General features: G+C 56.2%; 1 protein-coding gene across 3 annotated transcripts; it reads left to right on the top strand.

Moving 5' to 3' along the window:
- Positions 1–879: 879 nt before the first annotated feature.
- On the top strand, positions 880–19,118 carry AMOTL2 (angiomotin like 2). 3 transcript variants are annotated; one of them, XM_070493316.1, is made up of 10 exons: positions 880–1,178; positions 3,748–4,527; positions 7,270–7,567; positions 8,670–8,814; positions 9,231–9,323; positions 13,388–13,683; positions 14,440–14,741; positions 15,521–15,738; positions 16,304–16,480; positions 17,286–19,118. In XM_070493316.1, the coding sequence occupies exons 2-10, from the start codon at positions 3,794–3,796 to the stop codon at positions 17,342–17,344; spliced, it is 2,322 nt and encodes a 773-aa protein (XP_070349417.1). In that variant the 5' UTR covers positions 880–1,178; positions 3,748–3,793; the 3' UTR covers positions 17,345–19,118. The 3 variants fall into 3 exon arrangements, 2 of the variants coding, with proteins under 2 accessions (XP_070349417.1, XP_014684207.1); XM_014828721.3 differs by having other exon boundaries at positions 889–1,178; positions 16,301–16,480; XR_011496577.1 differs by having other exon boundaries at positions 1,003–1,178; positions 16,153–16,480.
- The last annotated feature ends 6,672 nt before the right edge of the window (positions 19,119–25,790 follow it).

Raw genomic sequence — 25,790 nt, 5'->3', positions numbered from 1 at the left:
CGCATTCTGGTGGCCACGGAAGAGTTTTGAGAATGAGAAACTGAGCAGTCCAGTTACCTGGCTTCATCACTTACTCTCTGTGTGACCCTGGGCAAGCTCATTAACTTCTCTGAGCCTCGGTTTCCTCATTTATAACACAGGGATCATAACAGAACTCCCTGGGAGGATGACTGGGAGGCTGAATGGGATGATTACGCGAAAAGCGGGTGGCGGCGCACCGTGCGCTCTGCGTAAAGGGGTGCCGATTGCTGCCTTCTTTGGGAAGACCTGGACAGACCGCCTGGCGGCGGGGGAGTCAGTTGGTTAGGTGGGCCAAATTAGCTAGAAGATTTTTCAACGCCGATTCACGCTTTCTGTGAAGACAGGTCCTAAAAGAGCTGGCGAGGGTGTTTGTAAACAATAAAAGTGCAGTTCAAAGGTCGCCGCTGGCGGTGAAAGCAGTGGGGGTGAGGGAAGAGGCTCCGCGCTGGAAGCCGAATCACCTCTTCGCCGGGGCACGGTCCAAGCTGGGCAGATTCGGACATCTTTGCAGACCTCCCACCCTTTGTACATACACACGCACACGCACACACACACAGCCCCCCAACCCCAAACCCCTCCCTCTGCAACACCCAGAGTCCCGCAGAGACACGCAGTGCACATCCCGCGCTGTCGTCCCGCCGATAGGGAAGAAGGGATGAGAGGGAGGCAGGGGCCGGGTTGGGGGCGGTGATGGGCCGAGTTGGATTAATTCGTCCCCAGCAGCTCCAAAGGCAAGCGTGGGGCGGGGTGGGGGTGGGGTGCCGAGGAGGGGCGCATGGCGTCCTGGAGGGCCCGGGGCGGCCGGGGAACCAAGCTCGGGGGCCGGCCGGGCACCCGGCCCGCAGCACCGCCTTCCCGGAGGAAGGCGGGGGCCGGGAGGAGGGAGCGGGAGGAGGCGGAGGGCAGAGAAGGGCGGCGCGCTGAGAGGTTATTTGTGGTTCGCTTTGATCCCGAGGGGGAACCTGAAACTCTCACATTCCTGGCATAGCAGCCGCCTCCGGCGCGGGCCGATCCTGGGGCTGCGCGCTGGGGCCCGGGCGACCAGAGCGTCGGCGCCACCGCCGGGTGCACACCTCCGCCGCCCAGCCGAGCCGAGCCGAGCCGAGCCGGGCCGGGTCGTCGGGTCCGACTGCGCCGAGCCCCCGCGGGCCGCAGCGGTAAGGAAGGCCGCTCGGCGCTTGGGGAGCGCGCGGGGCGGGCAGAGGCGCGCCCCAGCCGGAGCCCGAGCCCCGGCGCGCCCGGCCTTTTCCGGGAGCGGGAGCCCAGCGGACCGAGCGTCCTCAAGGCGCAGGGCGCCCTTTCCAGGCAGCGCAAAGCCAGGCAAGGGGCGCTCTGCCTGGGGACGCCGCGCCGTGCGCCTGGGGGGCTCTCTCGGAGGCGCGCGGGTCCCCTGGGGCTGGCGGAGGGGGCAGCCTCTGGGGAGAGCAGGGTTGCGTTTTAGGTCGCCAGTCCGGGAGAGGGGCGCGGAACTGGGCGGGAGCCGCTGCTTCGAGTTCATGTTGCAGGGTTCTGGGGGCTGATTTGGCTAGGTGGGTGTTACAGGTGTCTCTGCTCCCGACTAGCCCAAGAATTCCTCTTTGTCTTCCTCGGAAAATCCTCTCTGGAGCCACGAACTGGCTCTCACTTAGAAAGAATGCAGCCTGCCGTCCAGCCCGGTGACGTCAGCGCTGGAGCATTTGGAAAACAAAGAGGGCTCGGGTGGGAGGGAGGGAGGCGGACCCACGACGCTTACAGACCTCTCTGGGCCACGGGCCCCCCTCGCCCGCTCGGTCCAGGCTTACCGGCGGCCACCGGGTGCTCGTGGACGGGCGAGAGTCCTGGTGGCGGGATCCCTGGCTGGGGCGCGATCTGACTTCGAAACCTCGCTTTGCAACTCGCGTTCCTTGGGAGAGTGTGAGCCCAGGCAAAAGCTGGAGATGCGTGCTTTCTTCCAACCGGGTTTCAGAAAGCAGGGAGCGCCAGCGCAGTAGACGTGCACGGCCCCGGTTGCAGATTTTAGTAGTAGCTCAGCTGAAAGGATGTGCATCTGAGGGGCTTGACGGGCACAACCTCGGGAAGAGAGGCCCGAGGGGTGTTCCCTGCTCCCAGGCACACTGATGGGGAGAGGGGGCCTGGAATCTGCCCCGAAAGCCTTGCATTCTCCGTCCTCCTCAGCGGGTGTCAACCCAGACCGTGATTAATTTAGGAAATGCCCCGCAGAGGAAACTCTAGGGCGAATTTATTCCTGTTTTGCCCCTGGAAACTCTAGAGTCTTGCATCTGCATATCTCCATTCCTTGAGTGTGTGTGTTGCAGGGGGGGGGGGTGGTGGGGGGTGATATGACTGGGTGCCAGGAAGGATGGATACAGAGATGCCCTCCAGACTGTCTCCCTCTCCCCAGTTCTTGGCAGCTAGGAGGAGGAGTGGATTGGGAATGGGGGCTCTGACAACCTGCCAAGCCTTAACTGGTCCAGGGCACTGGGGCTAGTTTTGTGCCAGAGGAGGGGCACATTTCTCCCACTCCTCCTCCCATACATACAAGACCTGTGGCAGTGTGAGTTTTGTTTGATTTTTCCCTGAATCCCAGTTTGGAGGTTTGTGTTGGAGGAGGCTGTGGAAAGGAAGCTGGGTGAGGCAGGCAGCCTTCCTGGCCGTGAGCCATGGGAGCCCAAGCTCAGAAGGGGACACCTTCCTCAGGAGGTATTATCTTCCTGCACTTTAGGCTCAGCTTGCAGCTGCAGCCCCAGGTCCCTGCATCCCAGAGCCTCCCCTCCCTCCTTCCCTCACTCTTCCAGCCGGCTCAAGTGGGTGTTACTGATGTCACAATGCTGAGTCCCCTGTGTGCCTGGAGGACCATCAAGGGCTTTTCCAAGTAGGAAGTGTGTGTGTGGCTGGGGATGGTAATCATAAAATCAAAGACATTGTGCCATCCTTTCTGTTTCCTGGAGCACCCATGTGGTTACTGTCAGTGCACAGACTATGTGACTGATCCACAAACTTTGATGGGTGGCACCTTTTTGCCTTATCTCCCAAGACCATTGTCCTATTGCAGCCTCTCTTCTTTCATCCGTTTTTCACCAGTCCACATGCATTTTCTCCTTCTTCCTGTTCACTTTGCAGAGTGACCACCAAGGTTGTCCTATGGCAGGGAGGGCTCAGCGGCGTAATGGGTGGTGAGTTAGCTACGCCGAGGCTGGGGCTCAGGTACGCTTCCTCCTAAAGGGCCCCTGGGGGCTGTTTGCCTAGGATTTCTACTGGGCTGGACTCATTCTTTATCACCTGCCAATAAACGGGGGCCCTGTCCACCCCTGGACTGGACAGCTCTGTGGTTAGATCTGAACTAGGCTCTCTGACGGGGAAGCTGACTGCAGGAGGCTGTGGCTCCTGGTTGATGACCTTCTAGGTTGCTGGTGTCTTTCTCTAGCATAGTAGGTCTCCACCTGTGTGGTTATAACGGCAGGTAGATTTATAGTGCACCGGGAGATCAACAGCATTGCCTCTTTTAATTCTCAACTCCACGAGACAGGCATTATTCTTTCCATTTTTCTGATGGAGAAACTGAGGCTCAGAGGTTAGGTGACTTGCCTTATCAATAGGTGACAGCATTGGCAGTTGAACCTGGTCCTGTGTGACCCTCCGTAGCCTTGCTCTTTATCATTATGCTCAGGACAGGACTGTCGTGGAAAGGCCCCCCTTTGGCCCCTTCCCACGTGCTGCCACTGATTGCTCTTCTTTCTCTCCTCCCAGGTGCCGCTGGCCTCTGTCCAGGTGGGTGTGTGCAAGCCAAGGAAGCATGAGGACACTGGAAGACTCCTCGGGGACAGTCCTGCACCGCCTTATCCAGGAGCAGCTGCGCTATGGCAACCTGACTGAGACACGCACGCTGCTGGCCATCCAGCAGCAGGCCCTGCGGGGTGGGGCCGGGGCTGGGGGCACAGGGAGCCCCCAGGCCTCCCTGGAGATCTCGGTACCCGAGGACAGTCAGGTGCTGCAGCAGGCCACAAGGCAGGAGCCCCAGGGCCAGGAGCACCAGGGCGGTGAGGCCCACCTGGCAGAGAACACCCTCTACCGGCTGTGCCCACAGCCCAGCAAGGGCGAGGAGCTGCCCACCTACGAGGAGGCCAAGGCCCACTCACAGTACTATGCGGCCCAGCAGGCGGGGCCCCGGCCACATGTTGGGGACCGGGATCCCCGAGGGGCCCCGGGAGGCAGTCGGAGGCAGGATGAGGCCCTGCGGGAGCTGAGGCACTGGCACGTGCGCTCCCTGAGTGAACGGCTCCTGCAGCTGTCCCTGGAGAGGAACGGTGCCCGGGCCCCCAGCCACATGAGCTCCTCCCACAGCTTCCCGCAGCTGGCCCGCAACCAGCAGGGCCCCCCGCCCAGGGGCACCCCTGCCGAGGGCCCAGAGACCCGTGGACCTCCACCTCAGTACCCACACGTTGTGCTAGCTCATGAGACCACCACCGCTGTCACCGACCCGCGGTGCCGCCCCCGCGGCAGCCCGCACTTCCAGCATGCTGAAGTCAGGTACCTGCCCATCTTGGTCTTTCATGTTCTTGACTTTCTTCCAGTGCAGTTCTCCCAGGGTGGAGAGCCGCCAAGACGGCACCTTGTGTCAGGGCTGGCAAGATCCCCACCTCACCCCTATCAGCCCAGAGGAGGGCTTCCCGAAAGGGGGTGGCTAATGCCTGGAGGAGAGAGGGACTTAGCCAAGGTCACCTGAGAACTTAGTGGCATCCCTTGCTTTAAATCAGAGATGGACACCACTGTCTGATTAGCTGTAGCAGTCAAGTAACTAGGATTCTCAGAGGGTGTGAATTACAGCAGGGAGCTAAAGGTTAGATTTCAGAAAGAACTTCCTAGAGACAAGGGTTGGGAATCATTGCCAAGCTGTTTGCAAGTTAAGTGGGAACAAGGTGGGGCCACCTTTTCTGGAGACTTTTAGGCACAAGTGGACAGTTTGCTTTCTGTGATTCTTGGGAGCCATTCCTAACTGGAGGTGGGGAGGGCCACATGGCCTCTTTGGAGACCTCTCCCCATCCTACATCAGGGCAGGAGCTATCCTGTCTCTGCTGTTCACTTCCTTTCATGTTTTTCCGTGTGCTCCGTGTGGCTGACGTGTAGTGGGAGAGGATTCTGGCAAGCCCCTTTCTGTGGAGGCTCAGCAGAGGCTGCGGGGGGACCGAGTCTGACTCTGAGTATGAAGGGAGCCATTAGAGGATGCCTGGCTTACCTTTTTAAAAATGTCCCTCTGGCTGCACGTAGACGATGGATTCAGAGGGGCCAGAGTGGAAGCAGAGAGACCAGGGCGAGGCAGGAAGCCCACATAGTTTGCAGAAATACGGATTCTTAGAAATGAGGCTCTCACTTGGTCCAGCACCTGTTCCCGAGAAGCCGACACACCGATCATTTCACACACCCTGCATCACCCTCCATGGGGGGTCCGGGAAACCTCGCCAGAGGGCCCTGAGATTTTGCAGACTCCTTTCCTCTGGTGGCTCAAGGTCAGAGTCTGGTTCTGTTCATGCCTGCTGAGTCTCCATGTAGTCACCCACTTTCCCACCATTTGGCCTTTCCTGGGAAAGATGCCTTTCCTCACTCTCGAGACACGAGTGACGCGACGGCGTTGGTATGGAGGAGCGGGAGCCTTGTGGGCTTTCTCCAGCCTCCACCTCCCAGGCCCCCACCTTATCTCCCTTCCCAGGGCTCAGTCGGGAGGGCTTCGGAAGCTGAGTCGTGGTTTCTTCTTTTGGACCACCCTTATTGAACCCGGTCAGGAAAAGATAATATCTCGGAAAGGAAGTAGACTGATGGCAGGAGAACAAAAAAGAGTGGGGAGGGGAGGACAAGGGGAAGAGAGAGCAAGTGTGAAGGGAAAGGAGACTATTCTTTCTCGGAGCTAAGTCATCCCCAAAGAATGCCAGTTGTGTCGGCCTGGCCCAGGGCAGGGGAGCAAGTTCATGGAGCAAGCCCCAGAATGCCACAGTTAGCAGTGCAGGGAGTTGGGCCATTCCAGTGGGACCCTCACTGGATGCTCCACCTGAGGCAGTAAGAGAAATCCATCTGCAGGATTGTTTGCTGGAACTGGGGGCAGAGACTTTTCTTTTAGCCTAAGGTCCTAAGAAGAGCAGGGGAGAGAGCCTGGGCCGGAGGGGGAGGGGAGGCGTGAGTGCTTCGGTGATGGACCCAGAAGTGGAATTAAATTTTTGTGGGGCTTCTGGGACGTGGACATTTCCCGGTGAAACTGAGGCAGCCTTTTCTTTGACATTTGGAGTCACAAGGCCCCAGAAAGGCTCTGTGACCCCCACCCTCACCCCATGCCTCTTACGCTTTGCCCTCTCCCTTGACGCGGGGCCCTGAGAGTGACGTCATACCAGTGCTAGAGGCCAGTAGAACATTGTCCCTAAGCTCAGGCTATTCAGTAGTCCAGAAGTGGCCCCTACATCGCAGAAATCCAGTCTTTGGGTCACATTTCCTCTTTAAACAGAGTAAACTGCGGTTCCTAGTAGGAGAGGTGGAGGGTGGGCTGCCATTATGGGGGCGCCTGCTGTAGGCCCAGCACTCTGCCAGGCCTTGTGCAGCCCTGGAGCCCCTAGAGGCTGGAGACGCTGACCCTCGGGATTTAGCAGAGACATGCCGGCACCCTGGGGATTTGAAGGCCTCTTGTCAGACTCCAGAGCTCAGACTCTTACCCTGACATCTGTCTCGCCAGTCTAACCTTAGCCACAGTCTTCTGAAAATGTTTCTGCAAGGGGTGACAGGACCCAAAATAGGAGGGAGAAAATGTGAGGGTGCCACATGGTCAGGTGCTAGTGTAAGGCCTGAAACTGGCGGCTTAGAACAGACGTGGGGGTAGCTGCTGGGACCCAGCCACCAAGTGGCCCAGGGGCCTGGAAGGCTCTGTGCTCAGTCATGATTGACATGACCTCCAGACCCAAAAAGAACCTTCTGTTGATTAGAAGGGTCAAGTGCACATTTTTTTAAATGCCTTATTTAAGCACTGGTTGCTTAAGGTCCAGGACTACTCAGGCTGATCCTCAAGGCCTTGACCACAACAAGGCTGGGCATGAAACAAGCCTCCTGCTGTTAATCCCCTCCAGGCCAGCCTCCCTAGCTCTTGAGGGTCTTGGGTGGACACCACGTGGAAAAGGCCTTCCCCACTAGTTGCTACCTGATGCTGTGGGGAGGCTGAGTTGACTTGTCTCCCCGGGGCTGCTCTGAGCCAGGAGGGTTTGTGCGGTCTCTGAGCACCATCTCTTATGTCCCCAGGATTTTGCAGGCCCAGGTGCCTCCCGTGTTCCTCCAGCAGCAGCAGCAGTACCAGTACCTGCAGCAGTCCCAGGAGCACCCCCCGGCCCCACACCCAGCTGCTCTTGGCCACGGGCCCCTAGCCTCCCTCGGTCCACCTGGAGTGGAGGGGCCAGCAAGCACCCAGGCCTCCTCGGCCAGTGCCCACCTGGCGCAGATGGAGACTGTGCTGAGGGAGAATGCCAGGCTGCAGAGGGACAATGAGAGGCTGCAGAGGGAGCTGGAGAGCTTGACGGAGAAGGCTGGTCGCATCGAGAAGGTAGGCCCTGCTGGACCTCAGAGGGAGAGGGGGAGGAAGGGACCCTGAGGGGCTAACTGGGGAGTGGGCAGTTGAGGGAGAGGCAGAGGAGTCTGAGAGCTTGTCTGGCTGGGCTTCTCAGCCATCCCTCTGACCCCCACCCCCTCATCCCTCATGCACCCTCCCTCACTGACTCCAGACAGCTGGGGAGCAGCCGTGAGGCCAGCAGAGCAGGTCTGGAGCGTGAGCAGTTGCTGGCCAGTGGTGATTAGAAAGAGCCCATTCACCAGCTCCCTGCACGCTCGCACCCTGCCCCTGCACACACCCCCTCCCGCAGACACCTCCCACAGAGAACCCTTTGTGTCCCCCACACAACAGCAAGTCTGTTCTAGGCCAGCCCTGGCCAAAGAGAAAGCCCCTCCTCTTGGAAAAAACGAGTGATTTATTGGAATCACGGGCCAGCTAGGAGCACGTGCGGAACCTGCCAGCAGCCAAGTGGGAGGGGCGGCGGGGCCAGGCTGGCCCTCTGCGGTGGATGGCTAGACCCCGGGGAGCAGATACTCTGGGCAGAGGCGGCTGAGGCTGGGGTCCGGTGCCCCACTCTTTGGTGAAGGTTTACCAGCTATATGTTCAGCTTTAGAAGGTGACCTCAGGTCTCCTGTAGCTGTCCTGTGGTGTCCGAGATAGTTCAAATCCCCAGAACATGGCTGGGGTCCTTTGGTGCCCACTCCCGGCCCGCCATGCTCAAATTTCCCAGCAGAAGCCAGGCAAAAGTAAAATGCTTCTTTCTGAATGTTGGGCACAGGAAAGCTGTGCTCGGTCACCCTGGACACAGGTGCTTCCTGCGCCCCTGACCCTGGGCTCACTCAGCATCTGGACCTCGGGACAGCTGACAGGAACCTTACTGGCTGGTTCCAGCAGTCTGGTCCACTTCCGGAGGCTACAAGCCTCTGACCCTCCCCTGGAGTCACCTGGGTCTTTTGCTTTCACTTTTTATCCTCTCCTCTCTCACCTTTTCCGATGGGGAGGAGCAGATCGGCCTGGGCCCGTGGAGTGGGCTGTGATGCCACACGCTCCCTGGGAGCTCTCCCCCTCCTTCAGCTCTGCTGTCTGCTTCTTGCAGCTGGAAAGTGAAATCCAGCGGCTCTCTGAGGCCCACGAGAGCCTGACGAGAGCCTCTTCCAAGCGGGAGGCCCTGGAGAAGACCATGCGGAACAAGATGGACAGTGAAATGAGGAGGCTGCAGGACTTCAACCGGGATCTCAGAGGTGGGAGCAGCTCAGCCAGGTGGAGGGATGGGCGGCGTCTGCAGAGTGTGTCTCTGGAGCACTTGCTCCCTCTGGTCTAGGGACAAATTTGGAATCTCTGTCCTCTGCAAAACTAAGTGTAAATTGACTCAAAGGGGCCCAGGCTGAGACTCCCTGGGGGCCACCCTGATAGAGAGATGCTTGTCTCTGTGTTCTTAACCTTGGAGCCCCCATGGAGCTCTCACCTAACCTACGTGGCCCTGGATGCTTCCTCCTCCTTAGGCCCTGAACTGACCGGGGCAGGAGGCTTCCTTGTGAGCTCATCCCGTGTGGAGGATGCAGCCCCTCAGATAGGACCCCAGGGGACACCTGAGCAGGCAGCTTTACCTGGTACTCAAACATCTTTCCTTAAAACATCTTTCCTTCTTTTGAAACAGAGAGATTGGAATCTGCAAACCGCCGCCTGGTGAGCAAGACGCAGGAGGCCCAGACAGGCAGTCAGGACATGGTGGCCAAGCTGCTTGCTCAGAGTAAGTCGGGGTCCCACTCAGAAGCCTGGCCAGATCTGCGGTGGTGGGACCATGGCAGCCCCTCTGGATGGGAAGAATTGGCCCTCCCCCTCGTCAAAGCAGTGCTTGGAGCCAGGTTTACTGATTGCCTGCTCTGCGCCCAGCACTGTACTGGACTCAGGAGGAGGGTGGCTTCTGAAGAAGAGGAAGATCTGGTTCTATATTTATTGGAGAGCTCGGTGGGGGTAGGAGGGACAGCTGGGGAGGAGGGATTTGCTGGGCTGTGGTGCTGCCATCAGGGCAGTGTCCTTTGGAAGCAGAGGTGCAGTGGAGGAGGCAGGATAGCCCTGGAGGCAGTGGGATGCAAGAGAAGGAAGAACTTGAGTTTCCCAGGTGTCCCAGGCAACAGAAAGGTTGGGGTGCCCAACGGGAGTGTGAGAAGCTGGGGAGCATGGCAGAGCTGAGCCATAGCAAGGTGGCTGGGTGGGCACCTGCAGACAGCCAGAAGTGGGTTCCTGGCGCTGAGCCGGCAGGTACAGTCTGAAGAAGGGGTTGGGGAGGTGGGGGTGGGGCGATTGGGAGAGTGGGGCAAGCTTGAGGAAGGAGTGGGGTCTTCTAACCACAGATTCAAGGGAACAAGGGTGCCCTGGCCCTGGAGACTGGTCACTGGGAGGTCCCCAGAGAGAGAGGCTCTGTGGGGGTGGCAGGGGTGGAGAGCGGGCCACAGGTGAAGAAGCAGCTGGATGGCTCAAGTGGAGGTGCATGGGCGTGTGTGGGGTGGGGACAAAGGAAGCCCCGAGCTCAGCAGCAGGGAAAAGCTGTAGCAATCAGACAGAAAGGCGGTTATTTACTGAGCTCCTACTGTATGCTCCTACTGTGTGCTGTATGCTCCTACCATGTGCTGTATGCGAGCTTATTTAGGGTGTTCGCAGAGAAGTGGAATGGGGGTGGCTGGTGTCTGGGTGAGGGTGGCCTTGAGAAAGGAGGAGTCAAGGGACCCATCAGGAAACCTACTGTAGGTGGCACAGATGGGAGGGGGCGTCCAGAAGTGGAGGAGCAGCTTGAGGACTGAGCTCCGTCTGGCAGCACCTCATTCCGCAAGGAGGGCTCAGAGCCCTCGACAGGGCCGCCCAGGGCAGGGAAGGGGAGAACACAGCACTGAAGGAGGGCGGTAGGCAGGAGGTAGGCTAGTCTGTACTGGCTGGGTGGGGCGAGGTGGCAAAAACTTAGGGTCTCTGGGAGAGAGGTGAATGTGGTGAGGAAGAAAGGGGAGAGGGCAGCCCTTGGGAGTCTGGAGAGGGATGGGTTGCTGGCAGGAGGCAGGACAGGGGTGTCCTGTAGGAAAGGGGCAATTTCTGGGGCCTGGTTCTGCTAAAGAAAGGAAGTCACTGGGAGGGTTTCTGGGAGCAGGCAGAGGAGGGGCCACGGGGGAGGCCGGCCTGGAGGCGTTTCCGCTCCCCGGGGAGCGAGCGCCAGGCTGTTCTTGGCTCCTCGCTGGAGCCATTAATCTCACAGCCGCGGGTGACCTGGATGCCTGGCATTCCAGAGGCTCCAGGCTGTTCCGCTCCCGGCCCGCCCCCCGCCGCTCCCTGCGTGCTGAGCCCTGGCCGCCACTTTGGGAGGAGAGAGTGAGCACAAAGGGACGTGCCTGTGGGGGGCCTGGCTTTCTCAAGGCGAGGGGCGCATCCTCTTGCTCCCTCTGCAGCTCTGCACCCTGCCTTCTAGCCATCCTCGGCCCCCTCCCCTGTCTCCCAGCTTCTCTCCCACCCCACCCGCCCAGGAGCTCCCCTCCCCAGCAGGCCCAGGTTTTATCCTGGTGGCCTGGGATGGCCAAGGCCTGAGGCATCCCAGCCCCCACCAGGGCCTTACAGGTTGTGCAAGGCTGCAGGAAGCTGCTGGAAGAGGAAGGCTGGGTCCCCCGGGCCCCTCCCCAAGGGCTGAGGAAACCCAAGCAGTAATTCCTTGCTCCTTAACAGCCTGGGGAAAACAGAATTCTCAGGGATGCTGGTTCCCTCACGTCTTCCGGGGTCAGTCAGCACTTGCAGGAATGGGCTCATTACTCCCAGAGCCTCTACTTTTCCTAGTAGGCAGGCCATGTGGACCAGCTCTGGCTGCCCTCCCTGGGGATCTGGGCTTGAGTCCTGTCACCGCCTTCTGCCAGCTCTATCCTCCTTGGGCAGTTTCTTCTCACCTGAGCCTCAGGTTTCTAGGGCTGTAAGATGGGACAGTCAGAATAAGGCTGGGATGAGACGCAGGCCTCTGCAAACGACGGTAAGCTGAAGGGCTCTGTGAACCCACACAGGACGGGTCATTGTCTCCAGGTACAAACTCCCAGTGTGTCTTCCCTGCCTGCCCACTCCTCCCCGCTCCCTGGATGTTAAGCTGGTGCAGGATGAACAGCTTAATTTTGATATTGTTGAGCTTCCCCTTCTTTTCTCTCCACACCAAAGAATGAGGCCAGCCTGGGCCCAGCCTTCAAAACTCCAGAGTGAGCCAGAGCTGACCTGAGCCGCCTGTGTCCTCCCTCTCCTGCCCCAGGGCCCTGAGTCAGTAAATCCTCCCTTCTGCCTGCTGGGTCCCAAGCCTTCACTCTTCTCTTCTGGAACTTGCACTGTCCTATATGATAGGTACTTAGGCACACATGGCCCAAAGATTAAAATTAAATAAAATGAAAACTTCAGTCCTTCCCTTGCACTAGCCACATTTCAAGTGCTCCATAGCCTCGCGTGCTTCAGTAGGTTGGCAGAGTAGAGAACAATTCCATTACAGCAGAAGATTCCACGGGGCTCTGCTAGTGCTGTTCCAGGGACTTGCCTTTGAGTTCATCAGGCAGGCCCCACAGCCCAGTCCCCCTCCGCCCTCCAGCAAGGCAGGCAGCCAATGCACTCCTGGGGACCAGCCCGGGACTCCCAAGAGGAGGTGGATTTAAGCCTAGAGCATCAACTGGTGGACTCAGTGCTTTGGCCCGGGCCTCTCCTGGGCCTGGCTCCATGGAGAGGGTCTCTGAGCAGAGTTCTCCTGGGCAGGTAACAAGGAGCTTTAAAAGTCAGGATTGCTGGAACCTCAGGCACAAATCTTTGGGGCTTAGTCATTTTCACTGTGCTGCGAAGCTTGCATTTCTTTTCTTTTAAAGATTTTATTTTTTTTCCTTTTTCTCCCCAAAGCCCCCTAGTACATAGTTGTATATTCTTCATTGTGGGTCCTTCTAGTTGTGGTATGTGGGACGCTGCCTCAGCGTGGTTTGATGAGCAGTGCCATGTGCACACCCAGGATTCAAACCAACGAAACACTGGGCCGCCTGCAGTTTTTCGGAGCACCGAAGTTTGCATTTCTTTATGAGTCGGTTGCCCACATCACAGTGGTCTCCCCAGACCATGGAAGGAAATGTGGCACTAAATTGGGGGGTCCTGGGTCCAGAGAGTGAGCCCTGGAGACCACTTTGGGAGGCCTCTGGGTGTGAGGGCCTCACACCACACCAGAGGCAGCCTGGCCCTCTGGAGCCAGGCTAACTTGGGGTCCTGTCCCCGCGGCTCAGTCACCTCCTGTGTTTACTCCCCTGTCAGTTGGGAGTCACAAATCCTCCTTCAAGGGGCTGGTATGAGAGGCTTCAGTGGAATGAAATGTAAGTGCCTGGCTCGAGGTACAGCTCCCACTTGAATGATGACCATGTCATGGTCCACCTGAGCCTCCGTTCTCACATCTGTAAATGGGCATCACGGTTCCTATCTGGCCGGTCTCTAGTGTCATCACGAGGCTCAAGGGAAATCGTGAATGTGGTTTGGAAATGGTGGCACCTGGCACAAGTGGACAGCGTTTGGGGCCATCCCAGGGCAGGTCCACATCCCAGCAGAGAGGCAGTGTAGCCAGACATTACTGCAGGGACCCTGCAGTCAGGCGCTGCCATTTCCTTGTGAATTTACCTGAGCCCCAGTTTCCTGGCCTGTAGAAGGGAGTTCATAATGGTACCTGACTCGTAGGGTTGTTGAGAGGATAAGATGCAATCGTGCTCATCCACATGGTGGGTGCTCAGTGGGGCCAGCCAGGGTGGTCCCTGTCATTGACCCAGCCTCTCTTTCTCCCTGCAGGCTACGAGCAGCAGCAGGAGCAGGAGAAGCTGGAGCGGGAGACGGCACTGCTGCGCGGCGCCATCGAGGACCAGCGGCGGCGCGCTGAGCTGCTGGAGCAGGCTCTGAGCAATGCACAGGGCCGGGCGGCGCGCGCCGAGGAGGAGCTGCGCAAGAAGCAGGCCTATGTGGAGAAGGTGGAGCGGCTGCAGCAGGCTCTCGGACAGCTGCAGGCCGCGTGCGAGAAGCGTGAGCAGCTGGAGCTACGTCTGCGGACGCGCCTAGAGCAGGAACTCAAGGCCCTGCGTGCACAGCAGGTGAGCTGGGAAGACCTGTGGAGAGTGGAGGTGACAGAGCTAGGGCAGCATCTGAGGAGGCCCTGGAAAACAAGGGTGATCTCTGTTCCAGCCTTGCTGCGGGCTTTTCTCAACCAGCAGGCTTAGCAGAGGCTCTGCCATTTGGCTGTGCACCAGCCTTGGGGACTTAAGACTTGGGCTTCTGTCCTCTGCAGCAGCAGGGGTTGGTGTCCTTGGTATTTAGAGAAAGTAGGTCAGGAACCTTGAAGTAGAAGACTAGCCACCTCTTATATGTCTCCCCAAGAGGGAAGACATGGTCCCAAGATCAACAGGGAAGATGGTCATCAGGATCCTGAGTCTTTATCCTCACTTTGGACTGTGTGAATAGCTCTGGTGTTTACAAACCAGATAGACTTCTCTCTCCACCCCCAACCTTACCCTTCCCACAGACTGAGGCTGACTGTACCTCCTGGTGTACACAGTTCTGTCTCGATTTATACCGGTTGTCCCAGTGTAATTATTAAGAGCATCACTTTCCCAGTTTGGAGGGTAATTTGTATGGCCACCTGTGCAAAGGCAGACCCTCAGCCACAGGATTCAGGGCAGGGGTGTGGGGACTGTGCCACCTCCTTTGTCTCTGGGTGGAATCGGGACCAGGGGAGTGTGCTGTGAATAGTTGAACAAGCACGTGCATAAGTGAGAGGCCTTGTGTGGAGGTGAGGTGTGGCCGCCACACCCCATCCTCCACCCTTGACCACAGTGCTCCTTGCTCTGCAGAGACAGGCGGGCACCCCCAGTAGTGGCAGTGGTGGCTCCCCAGAGCTCAGCGCCCTGCGGCTGTCCGAGCAACTGCGGGAGAAGGAGGAGCAGATCCTGGCGCTGGAGGCCGACATGACCAAGTGGGAGCAGAAATATTTGGAGGAACGGGCCATGAGGCAGTTTGCCATGGATGCAGCCGCCACGGCCGCCGCCCAGCGCGACACCACTCTCATCCGACACTCCCCCCAGCCCTCACCCAGCAGCAGCTTCAACGAGGGCCTGCTCGCAGGCGGCCACAGGCATCAGGAGATGGAAAGCAGGTAGGGCATTGCAGGCCAGGCAGCTGAGGTGGGGCTGGGGGTGGCAGAGTGCAGTCCCTCCATGTCCTTAATCTCTGATAAACAGGCCCCTCTCCTCACATGGCTCAGCAATCCCTCCTGCATCTGAGCTGACTGTGTATGTTTGGCACACCAGGCATCATACAGCTGTTCTTTCCCAGGTGCCAGCTGAGTCCTTGGTCTGCCCAGGAGACCCTGGCTCTGGGGGTGCTGGATGCCGTCCAAGACTCCAGGCCTCTACCTGCCCCCCTGACCCCTATGTAAATCAGAGACCAAGATTTTCCAACTGAGTCCGCGCCACGTACCACTCCAGAAGGAATGTGGACTAGATCCTGGCTTGGGGGTGCCTAGTGTTTTCTCTCCAAAAACAATCTCAGAGGCCTCACAAGATTTCCGCTTGACCTCTGTCTGACTCAAAAGCACAAACACATCCACTGAGCCCATTTGCTGGTCCGCAGCTCTGGGGTCGTGCCTTCCAGGAGGAGGGGTGTTCCATGGCTATCATCAGATGAATCCAGAACCCATCCCTTGATGACCTGCCTTTGCTGGTGTAAGAAGGGCCCAGCGCCCATGCTCTGGTAGTCTTCAGAGCATCAAATGTCAGAGCTGTGATGTCATTTCTGAAGACCCCTTCCTGGCCCCTGCTACAAGGGCAAGAGGGTCCAGCCTGGTTGTAGGGTGTCTTTCCCTTCAACTTTGACAAGGTGGGAAGGGTGGAGGCTGCTGGGTTTGACGATGAGGGTGTGACCTCTCACCCTCAGGTTAAAGGTGCTTCATGCCCAGATCCTGGAGAAGGATGCGGTGATCAAGGTCCTTCAGCAGCGCTCCAGGAAAGACCCTGGCAAGGCCACCCAGGGCTCCCTGCGGTCCGCCAAGTCTGTGCCATCTCTCTTCGCAGCTGCAACGACAGGGACCCAGGGCTGGCAGGGGCTCTCCTCTAGTGAGCGCCAAGTGGATGCCCCTGCCCGGCTGGCTGCAGGTGAGAGGAGGATGGTGGGTGGCACAGGTGGAGGGCTTCGTTGCTCTCAGGCCTTTCCTCCCAGAACTGAGGCCCAGAGGAGCCAGGGCTTCCTGACCTCTTATCCAGGGAGCCAACATCTACTCTGGCCCCAGTGGCCCTGTAACCTACAGCTATCCCACTGATGTGAAGAGTGCTGTAGCCCCCCATTTCCATAAATTCCATCACCTGGCCCCAGCTGCTCTCCATCAAAGTAAAATAGAGCTTCCTGTGCAGATTGACTTTCTAGGCAAGCCCCCTCCCTCCTCCTTCTAAGCAGATGCCACAGAAATTCTAGAGTCCCTGTTGGTTTAAGATTTAACCTAAAAGGAGTCTTCTATCACTTGAAATGTTTGGAAATCAATCCAACCTGACAGTCATTCCTATTTGGAACAGGAGCATTTAGTCGTAATCGAAGTTGTTGCAAATCAAGGGCGACCTCTACCACCTTGAGCCCCCAACAGCTACAGTTAACTTGGGGTGTTCTTCATGGAGGCTGCAGCTTGTGGACGAGGCCGTAACTATCAACCCCCTGCCTTCCCAGCAGACAGAGCACCTGCGGAGGAGCCAGTGGCCGTGGCTCCCCTCCCTGCCCACGCCAAACACGGGAGCAGAGATGGGAGCACCCAGACTGACGGCTCCCCGGAGAGCGCCGCTGCCTGCCTGGGACTAGAACCTGACAGCCTCCTGGGGTGCGGCAGTGGCCAGAGGACAGCCTCGCTGGGTGAGTCCCTCCTTCCCACGGCTTCTGTGCGGGGCAGGGCTGAGGGCTTGCTGGGGGTGTGAAATGGAGCACCAGACCCTTTCTTCCCAGACCCCTCCTGTTCACTGCCCCCACTCCATGGGGAGCCCTGCACAGTGGTGGGTGAGCAGGATGTGTGGCCCGACGTAGTATGAGCCTGAGGGCTGGTTGGATGTGTGAAAAGAGGAACTGAGAACCCTGATTACAGACAGATCCAAAGTTGAGAAAGAAAGTGACCATGTGGGCGGCACTTCGTCTCCTTTTTCCTGGTCTTCCTTACATATTTAATTGCCAACCTAAATATCTAAGATAATGATGGCCCTGTAAGATAAATATCTAAGATCCTGATGGCACTCTCGAGTTAGAAGACTTTGTTTAAAAAGAGTCCGGGAAGGAGAAATTTGAGAAGACGCCATTTAATTTGTTTGCTCCCCTTTCACATTAGCCTTCGCATATTTGCCTGTGCCTCACCATCTCAGAGAACCACAGGCATGACAAGAATGCTGCAGCCACCCCGCCTCAGGGCTCTCTACCCTCCCTCCAAGCCCTCCAGCCATTCAAAGTTATAAACAGAAGTGTCCCCACATGGGAGGTTGGTGGTTGGGTGGTGAGCTCAGAAGGAGAAGGGCATGGTGTTTGGTTGGCCAATTTATGGGAACTGGGGTACCTGGGCAGCTGAGGTAGGAAAAGTTGGTGAAGAAAGAGCCTATCTTAAAAATGTGCCAGGATTAAAAGAACATTCTGGAAACACTCCCTGGCATGTGCCTGTGTTCTTTTCTTTCTCCAGACTCTGTAGCTACATCCAGAGTCCAGGACTTGTCGGACATGGTGGAGATACTGATCTGAAGGAGCTGGTGCATTAGGGACTGGAACGATTCCCTGCTCTCGGCCATTCCAGCAGCCCCCTCCAACTGCTGCTTCCTCACTTTACCCAGTGCACGCTTATTTCCGTTGATCATCTGGTCCCAGGAGTTTAGGAAGGATGCTGCAGGGGAGAGGAGCGCTGTGAGAGCACCCACACCTCAGAAGACCCTGCTTCTTAGCCCCACATTCCTCCTGGGCCCATGCAGTATGAGGATTCAACCTTTACCTGCTGCTGGGGTAGCAACTGAAAGCTCAGAAGAGAGCTGAGCCCCCCTGCACCCCCAGTTGGCACTCAGGCAGGGAGGGAGGGGATATGTTTGTTTGGGGACTGATTTCCAAGAATGGCTGCCAGAGACCCCAGATAGGCTGGTTCAGGAATCAAGTCACCCATGATGTTCCCCTCTGGCTAAGTGTGGCCCCAGCCAACCTCATCTGCTCCTCAGCTCCTCACTGCCTCCTGGAGATCACTAAGACTTACATCCTTTGGGGATTGCTGAGGGTGTTAATCCTGCAGAAGCCACAGCCTCATCTCCTCACCTGGAGTGAGTAGGGGCCATTTAAGTGGACTGGAGTACGCTGTGCAGTTTGTATATAGTCCCTTTCTGTGGAACAGAAGATTGAAGCATGCTGCTTCAGATTTGTCCCCTCGTTCTGTGCTCCCATCCTTGCTGTTGCACTTCCTGTAACTTCTGGCCAGCCTCCCGGTTATCTCTCCTTCTCAAGTCTGTGGATTTTGATACTGGTTGATCCACAGGTTATTGACTGTCTTTTCCTCCATCTTGAGCCCTGTTTTAAATGCCCAAGGGACCCCAATCACCAGCCTCTTGAAATGGCTCCACAGCTCCTGTCCCTGGGACATCCTGTCAGTTTGGTTATGAACCCTGAGCCAGATGAAATGAGCCACCACACACAGACATCTGCCATGGTGGGCTTCCCAGCCCCGATTCTCTCGAAGGAAACAGGAGGAGTTGCCTTGTTCTCATCAGAGTCTTTGTTCCCACCTGGAAGGATTGGGAGAGGGAGCTATGCTATTGAAAACTAATCAATGAGCTACAAGTTGTGACTTGAACAGTCCTCGGAAGGGAACCCCCATCACAAAATGGCGCCCGTGAGGCTGGCTCCTCAGCTCCCGGTGCCCAGCGCCCTGAAGCAGGGCCAGCGTTCTGGAGTTAGAGTGAAGCATCCACATGGCAGCCTGCAGCAGCAGTGACTTTGACCTGTGGTCTTAAAGAGTCCTCCCAACTCAGCCCAGGGGCGATTGGTGGGTTTTAGCCATTTGTCTTGACTGTTTTCAGTTCTCCTTGAATCTTTGTTTTTTCTTCTACAGTTTTTAGATTCTGTATGTGTTATTTTATTCCCATGGTTCCTCAAGTTTCCTTTTTAAACATTTGCATTTGCTGGACAATTGCATATTTTTTTAAATCCCCTGTCCCCCTTTAAAGCTGAAAAATACATTTGGTTCATGTGCATTGTTTACAAAGCAAAAAGAAAAAAAGAGAGAAAAAAAAGGCAAAAAAATATTGTGAAAGGAAAAAAAACAACTTAATATATTTTGGATTAATATTTGGTATTTCTTTTAAAGTATGTTTTGTGCTGTGAACATTTTCTGCCAAAGACCATGGTGTGTGTCTGAATGTTTAAGTTATCATAACTATTTAAAATGTAAACGTGGCTGTTCTGTTATGCTGCCCTGTACCAGGACTGCTGCTGCATTCCACTGGGTATAACAGTATTTTAATAAAAAAAAAAATTAAAAGTGGTGTTTTTGCACAGGTGAGAGACCGCACCAAGGGGCAAAGAGGGTGAGGATTTCGGGGGGCCACACATGTCATAGTCCCTGACCACTCGGCATTGAACGCTGTGGTTACTCCACAGTAGGAGTGGGTGTGCAGAGGTGGCTTTATCCGTCCCCGACTCCTATCTTCCCTCCTGCTCCCCTCCGGCCCAGCACAGGGAGTGCTTTTCTGGAACCGTCCAAGAGACTGGGCACTGCGCCTACCCTCTGCCTGGACATGGGCAGAGGGTGTTCGTGTGTGTGGCACATTCTTGGGCATGGCCTCCCTCTCTTGCTGTGGCATCAGCACTCCTGCCCCATGCCCAGGAAAGCGTATCACTCCAACCCGTTAAAGAAAAATCATTCTCCATCTCAGGTGTTCCCCTATCAGAAACAAAGTACGTGTCTGTGCGCAGCAGGGTGGGCACACTGAGATTCCCAATCAGGATATGGGCTGGCAGTCAGAGGCTGACCATGAGGCAGAAGGCAGCTGGACATGCTGTGGGCACGTGATGGGAACAGTTCCCACCATGGCTGTGGGTGAGGTATTTTGAGGGCGGGTGTGGGGACTTAGCTATGTTCATGAGTAACCAAGCAGGATCCTAGAGAACGTGTCTTCCTGAGCCGGCCTACCTGCCTACAAGGAAATGGAACCATCTGCCTCCATCTGCCCCCAAGAAAAGCCCTGGGAGGGCAGCTCAGACCTGAGTGCGGTAATCCCTGGCAAGAGGCCATCCCATCCCTAGCACCTGGGCCAGGAGCGCAAAGCGGCTGTGCCTTCTGCAGGAGCTGGTCTGGTGAGAGTCATTTTAATATTTTCTTGCACAGACCTGGGGGATGGAACGAAGAAAGCGATTCCCGTGTGCCCAGCACATGTACATGCATGCGTATTTGTGTACGTGTCTGTGCACTTGTGTGCTTGAGCATGTGTCACAGAGAAAGATGTGAGGGACACCAGCAGTATCTTCTGACTAGTGCCCTTGGAGGGCACCTGGGCTCTCCAGCCACATGGTCACCAGTGGGCCTAAGGAGATATTTATTCTCAGAAAAGAGGTTGAGTAGGCTTCTCGGCGCACTTTGAAATTTGTCCTAACAGCTCTGGAGCTGGTGGAGCTGCAGGCGCGGTGGGGTAGGGCAGGCCCAGGGGAAGGAATGTTTGCCCATGTGCCTGCGCACCTGTGACAACGGGGCCGGGGCTGTGAGGGGGCTCATCCCTGGGTCTCATGGCTGACTCTGCTGAGTCCTTTGGGGGCCAAGTTCCTCTGCGAGGGATAGCCCTGCCCTGCCTCCATTCAGTGCCTCCACTCACCAGGCTGGGGGTGCAGCTCAGAATGGGCCTCCACTGTGCCAGAGGGCGGGAAGGCAACCTGTGAGCACAGTCCCAGCCCTCTCTTCTCTAACCTCCGGGTTAATCGTTAACTCTTCCTCTGGCCCGAGCATGTGTGAGGCTCAGAGGGCTGGGCGAAATGTGCCCAGATAGGGGCAGCAAATCGGGGCCCAGGAAGGCCTGAAGCTGCTCCACTGCCCCCAGGGACCCCAGCTGGACAGGAAACTTGTTTGTAGTGCCACTGTCTTGTCTCCTAGCTCAGTGAGGACCCGGCCGGGATGCAGTGGTCCCTGAACAGCCCTTGCCATGTGTGACTGATGCCCAGAAACTCTGGCACCTAGCAATGCCTTCATGGACACCCCAGTACTAGACCCAACACACAAGAAAAGCACCACAGCAACCAAGCTCTCAGTACCTTTTTTTTAATTGAGATATAATTCACACACCATAAAATCCACCCTTTTAAAGTATACAATTCAATGGTATTTTACATCCATTTTAAGCCAGTGGTCAACCATGGGTCATCACCAAATGCCCCACCAGTGGGCCATATGGACACAATTAGAAGTGCTGTTTGATCTCGTGCATCCACTCTTGCTGGCTCCTGCTTCTCAAGTTGACGCTGACTCTTCTATAGCTGACGGTCTCCTTCCATCCAGCCTGGCTGGCCATTGGCTCAGGTACACCTCCGCTGGCTGCAGGGGGGACACTGCTCTGAGCCTTGCCCTCCACCATCTCACCCTGGGCTGCCAGTGGGGTGGCCCTGGCCTGAGGTTCAGGAAGGAGACCTGAGAGCCCTGAGCCTCCCAGATGCCCCACTATCTGCTCTAGGTTTTCCTGGGTCAAGGAGTACTGGCAGGGTGGCTGCAGTTTTGTAGGGCCTGAAGCTTATATGATTTGGGGGACCCTGCTTAAGAAAAAGAATGCAAAATGCAAATACGAAATTAGGCCTAGAGTCGTGGAAGGGGTTTGTTCAAATGAGCGCCTCGAGGCACAAGCTTCATTAACCTCACAGTAAATCTGCATCTGGGCATGGGGTATCATATCGTGTCTCCCCAGAGGAATGAAGCTCTGGGGGGTGCCCATGACTTGGGCTCATCCTTGTCTCTCCCAGGTGAGGCTTTGAGCTGGAGAAAAATGAAGCTGCAGTTTTCCTCCACCCCGGGTAGACAGAGCAGCTGCTTCTGGCTACTCACTATAACCCAACCCTCTCCCCTGGGCCAGAGGTGCCCACAGGGGGTCTGGGGCCGGGGTGGGGGTATCCTCACAGAATCCGGACAATAAGGCTGACCAGCTTCCAAGGACTAGACCTGTGACTGGCCCATGTCTGCCCCCTACTCTCACCCACGAAGCAAATCTCCAGCCCCTAGCCAGAGTTGGGGTGGGAGGGGGACACAACTGACATTTGGTTCTCTGGGTGCCCTGGAGAGCCACACCCCTCGGCTGTAGCAGGGACACATTCTCCTCTACTCTGAGGGCCTGTCAGCTTTCAATTCTGAGCCAGCCAAATGTCACAAACCGTCCTCAGATAAATGCCTCTTGCAAGTGCAAAGGCTCCTCCCTGGGGCCACATTCCAGGTGTGGTTGGGCAAGAATGTGGACATTTCCCTGCACAGGTTTGCCTCTTCTTGCATCAATTTGGCCTTCTTTTCCAGCTCCAGGAGGCCCTGCCCAGCCTCTCCTCTGCAGCCTTTGCTTGCTCAACACAATGTGCTGTGGAAATCCTTACAGTGTGTTGCATCAGCAGCAAAAATACCAAAATCTCAACCATAGAGTGACTAACTGCACAAGCCTCAGCTAAGGTTTGCCCTGAAAACTACAATAATCCTCTTTAGTTTAAAGATTTTTTTCCCTTTTTCTCCCCAAAGCTCCCAGTACGTAGTTGTATATTTTAGTTGTGGGTTCTTCTAGTTGTGGCATGTGGGATCCCACCCCAGCATGGCCTGATGAGTGGTGCCTTGTCCGCACCCAGGATCCGAACCGGCAAAACCCTCAGCCGCCGAAACAGAGCACGCAAACTCAACCACTAGGCCATGGGACTGGCTCCCCCGCCGCTTTAGTTTAAAATAAAGAGAAACGGTTCTCCTTCCAGAGGCTTTCTCTAAGGTTTAGGTTCTCTGCTTCAGCAAGACTGACTTCTCTTTACTCCATCCTATTTCTCTGTGGCTGTGAAGATTGGCCATTCCATCTCTTCATTCATTCATTCATCCACTCATTCATTCATTTGTGTTTACAGATGTTTATTCAGTGCCTGCCATGTGCCCAGCACTGACGGTACAGTGAGGAGACGCATAAGGCGAATTATGTGTCCAAACATCTTTATGTTCCTCTCATCTGTTTTCTATGTTAATACCCCATACTGAGCCAAGCACAGGGATGCTCATAGTGTTGGCCAAATGAGTATTCTGGACAAGAACTGGCCCTGTCTACTTTTCTGGCTCTGGATTCCATCACCTTCCTGTGCACACCTAGCCATATACACACCAGATGGATGTTTCTGAGTGACCTGTGGTCTCTCTTGACCTTCGGGCCTTTGCATATGCCATTCCCTTTTCTCTGGAGTGCCTTTCTCATCTCTTTTCTCCTCTCTTGGATTGCTAACTCCAGACTCATCCATCAAAAACTAGCTTGAGCATCACTTCCTCTTGGCAACCTCCCTCCTCCAGCTTCTTTTATGTCCCCAGGACCAGGTGGAGAGGTGAGACTCACAAACTGAGGGAACCTTTGTTAATGGATGCCAGTCTGTGGTTCTGCTTGGTTGAGAGGAAGCAGATAAGAAGATAGAGCTGAACTTTCAATTGTACAAAGGTTACTCCTGTCCTCGTGCTGGGGTCACCAATGGCCCTGAGCGCTGCCTGGATAGTAGCCCCTAAGGATGTTTTGACCGGAGGGCCCAAACCCCTCCTTCTTGGCCAGACCCCCACCCTTCACTGGAGTAGGGGAGGACAAAAGAGATTCTGTAGAGTCAGAGAAAGAGAAGCTGAGCCCCAGGGCTTGGGCCAAAGAGGAGAGGAGTGACAAAGCAGGCGTGGCCATGGGTGTGCGAGCCCAGAACCGGCCCTGCCGGATGGCTGGCCCGTGAGGCAGGCCTAGGTGCTGCTGCCACGTGGGCCCCAGCCAACCCCAGCCAGCACAGCCGTGGGAACAGCAGGTGGAATCAAACTGTCTCCACCTCCAGGAGAGCCACTCTGCCTGGCCCTGCCAGCCCTGGGCTCCCTCTGGGAATGGGCCAGGGGCAGGGCCAAGGGCAGAGTGGGACACTTTTTATTAGGGCAACAGTTCCCAACCATGTCCTATGGTACTTGAACCCCAAGAACAACTCACAGGGGTTTGGATCCAGAGCACTGTGTTCAAGTCAGGCAGGGATGGGGAACAGAGAGCATTTGCTGCCCTCCTAGCCCGTGGCCAGCTGATGATGCTTCACCCTCTCGGATCACCTCTTCCACATTCGCTCATTCAACAAATATCCATCCAGCACCCACCACGTGCCAGCCACTCTTCTAGGAGCTGGGGAGATCGTGGGGAGTAAAGCGGAGAAGATCCCTGCCCTGTGGAGCTGGCAGTCAAGCAGCAGCGGGTGGGGAGAAGACAAACAGGAAATGGAATACATTTTACAGAGTGTGCTAGAACCATGATTCTTAAACCCTCTGGGGTGAAAAATCAGCTTCTTTATTTCCGATCTGCCTTTGGGTTTCTGAGCAACATCAAATTGCTATAGATTCTGTAGTATCTGTAGACGCTATAGTTCAGAAGTTTCTAACTGCTTAGTCTCAATTTCCGCGCTCGTGTCCTCTCGTGGTGCAGGTCCCCACCGTGTGAGAAGGTGATGAGAGCTGGGGAGGAAACAGAGGAGGGCAGGAGGTGAGGCGTTTAAAGTAAGGTGGCCGGGCCGGGGGAGAGTTGTGATTTTAAAGGGTGGTTATTGAGAAGGTGACATTTGAGAGAACGATTCCAAGGAAGAGAGGGAGTGAGCCAGGTGTGCACATGAGGAAAGTGCATTCCAGACAGAAGCTTTAATAAAAGGAGAGTTTTGCAAACTTGGGCTTCGATGGATTGAAGCCTCCCTGAGTGGCAAAGGGTGGGGAACAGGAAGTGAGGGAGCATTGTAAGGGAGGATAAGGGGGATCCCGGGGCAGGGGAGTCCCCAAGGATGAGCTCCCTGAGTCCTGCGGGGCCTGCAGCTCCCTGCAGTGGCTCCTGCACCAGGGCGGGCCTGGGGTGCTCCATGGCCCCTCAGAGCTCCATGCAGTGTCTCAGGGCCAGGAAGGGCCTCCCTGGAACACTGTGATCCTAAATGGGAGCACAGTTTCCCTGTACCTGGTCTCCCTTCTTTCAGAAGCTTCTTCCTTCACGAGTCAGCTCTCAACGGCTGATATGAGGGTCACACAAAACCCCAAACACACGCCATTCTCTTGGTAAAGAGACATTGAGTGCCATGCTCTATGATTTACCTCCAGCTTCGAACAGAAGAGGTACTTCTGGCCCAGGAGGTGGTTCGAGCCCTGTTCCTGTGTCCACATAGGTGCAGGGCTGTGGCTATAGGGAAGGCTCCATCCATCAGATTTGTTTCTGCATCTGAGCCCATGGTATGTAGCATAGCAGACATGTGGAGATCCCCTTCTCTTATCGAACACACTTTCACACCTGCAAATGCACACCTGGTCACATACACACTCTTCCACACCAATCACACTCAGACTCAAAATATACTCACAGGTTGGCCACATGCACACCTGCCCACCAACATCTATCATAAACCTTCAGGTACACTAAGGCGGCATGCACACTTTTACACACACATGTACACACACATACATACCTCCTCTTGTGGGCCCACACCCACATCCACATCAAACACGTACCCCCAGAAATGCACACATGCTCCCTGCACATGGACTCGCTCTCCCTCCAGGAGACTTTCTACTAGAAGCAAACACCCAGTGTCCTCAGAGAGTGGCAGGCAGACAGACAGATGGGACAAAGTTCACTCATGTGTCCAGGTGGCCCTGCCAACACAGCCCCAAAGGAGCAAGCCACAGGCTTGTCCCCTCACCACCAGGCCTTTGGGAAGGCAAGGCTGGTCAAGGTCAGGTTTGGGCAGGAGTATGTCAGAGCTCCCAGGTGCTGACTCAATCCCAGGAGCAGACAGCCTTGTGCATTCCTGACAAGTAGGTAACCATGACGAGAGGCGCTGGCCCGCATGCCCGGACCTAAGTTCGACTGGAAAAGACGGGGAAAACCCAGCAGTCCTGGGGCAGCTGGTGTTAAATAGGTGTTGCCTTTCATTCCAGCCCTTCTGCTGGGTCTGTGCAGCACACGCCAGGGGT

This window comes from Equus asinus, chromosome 21 (genome assembly GCF_041296235.1).
Source record: "Equus asinus isolate D_3611 breed Donkey chromosome 21, EquAss-T2T_v2, whole genome shotgun sequence".
Classification (NCBI taxonomy): Eukaryota; Metazoa; Chordata; class Mammalia; order Perissodactyla; family Equidae; genus Equus; species Equus asinus.
This window is presented reverse-complemented; position numbering and strand designations above follow the sequence as displayed.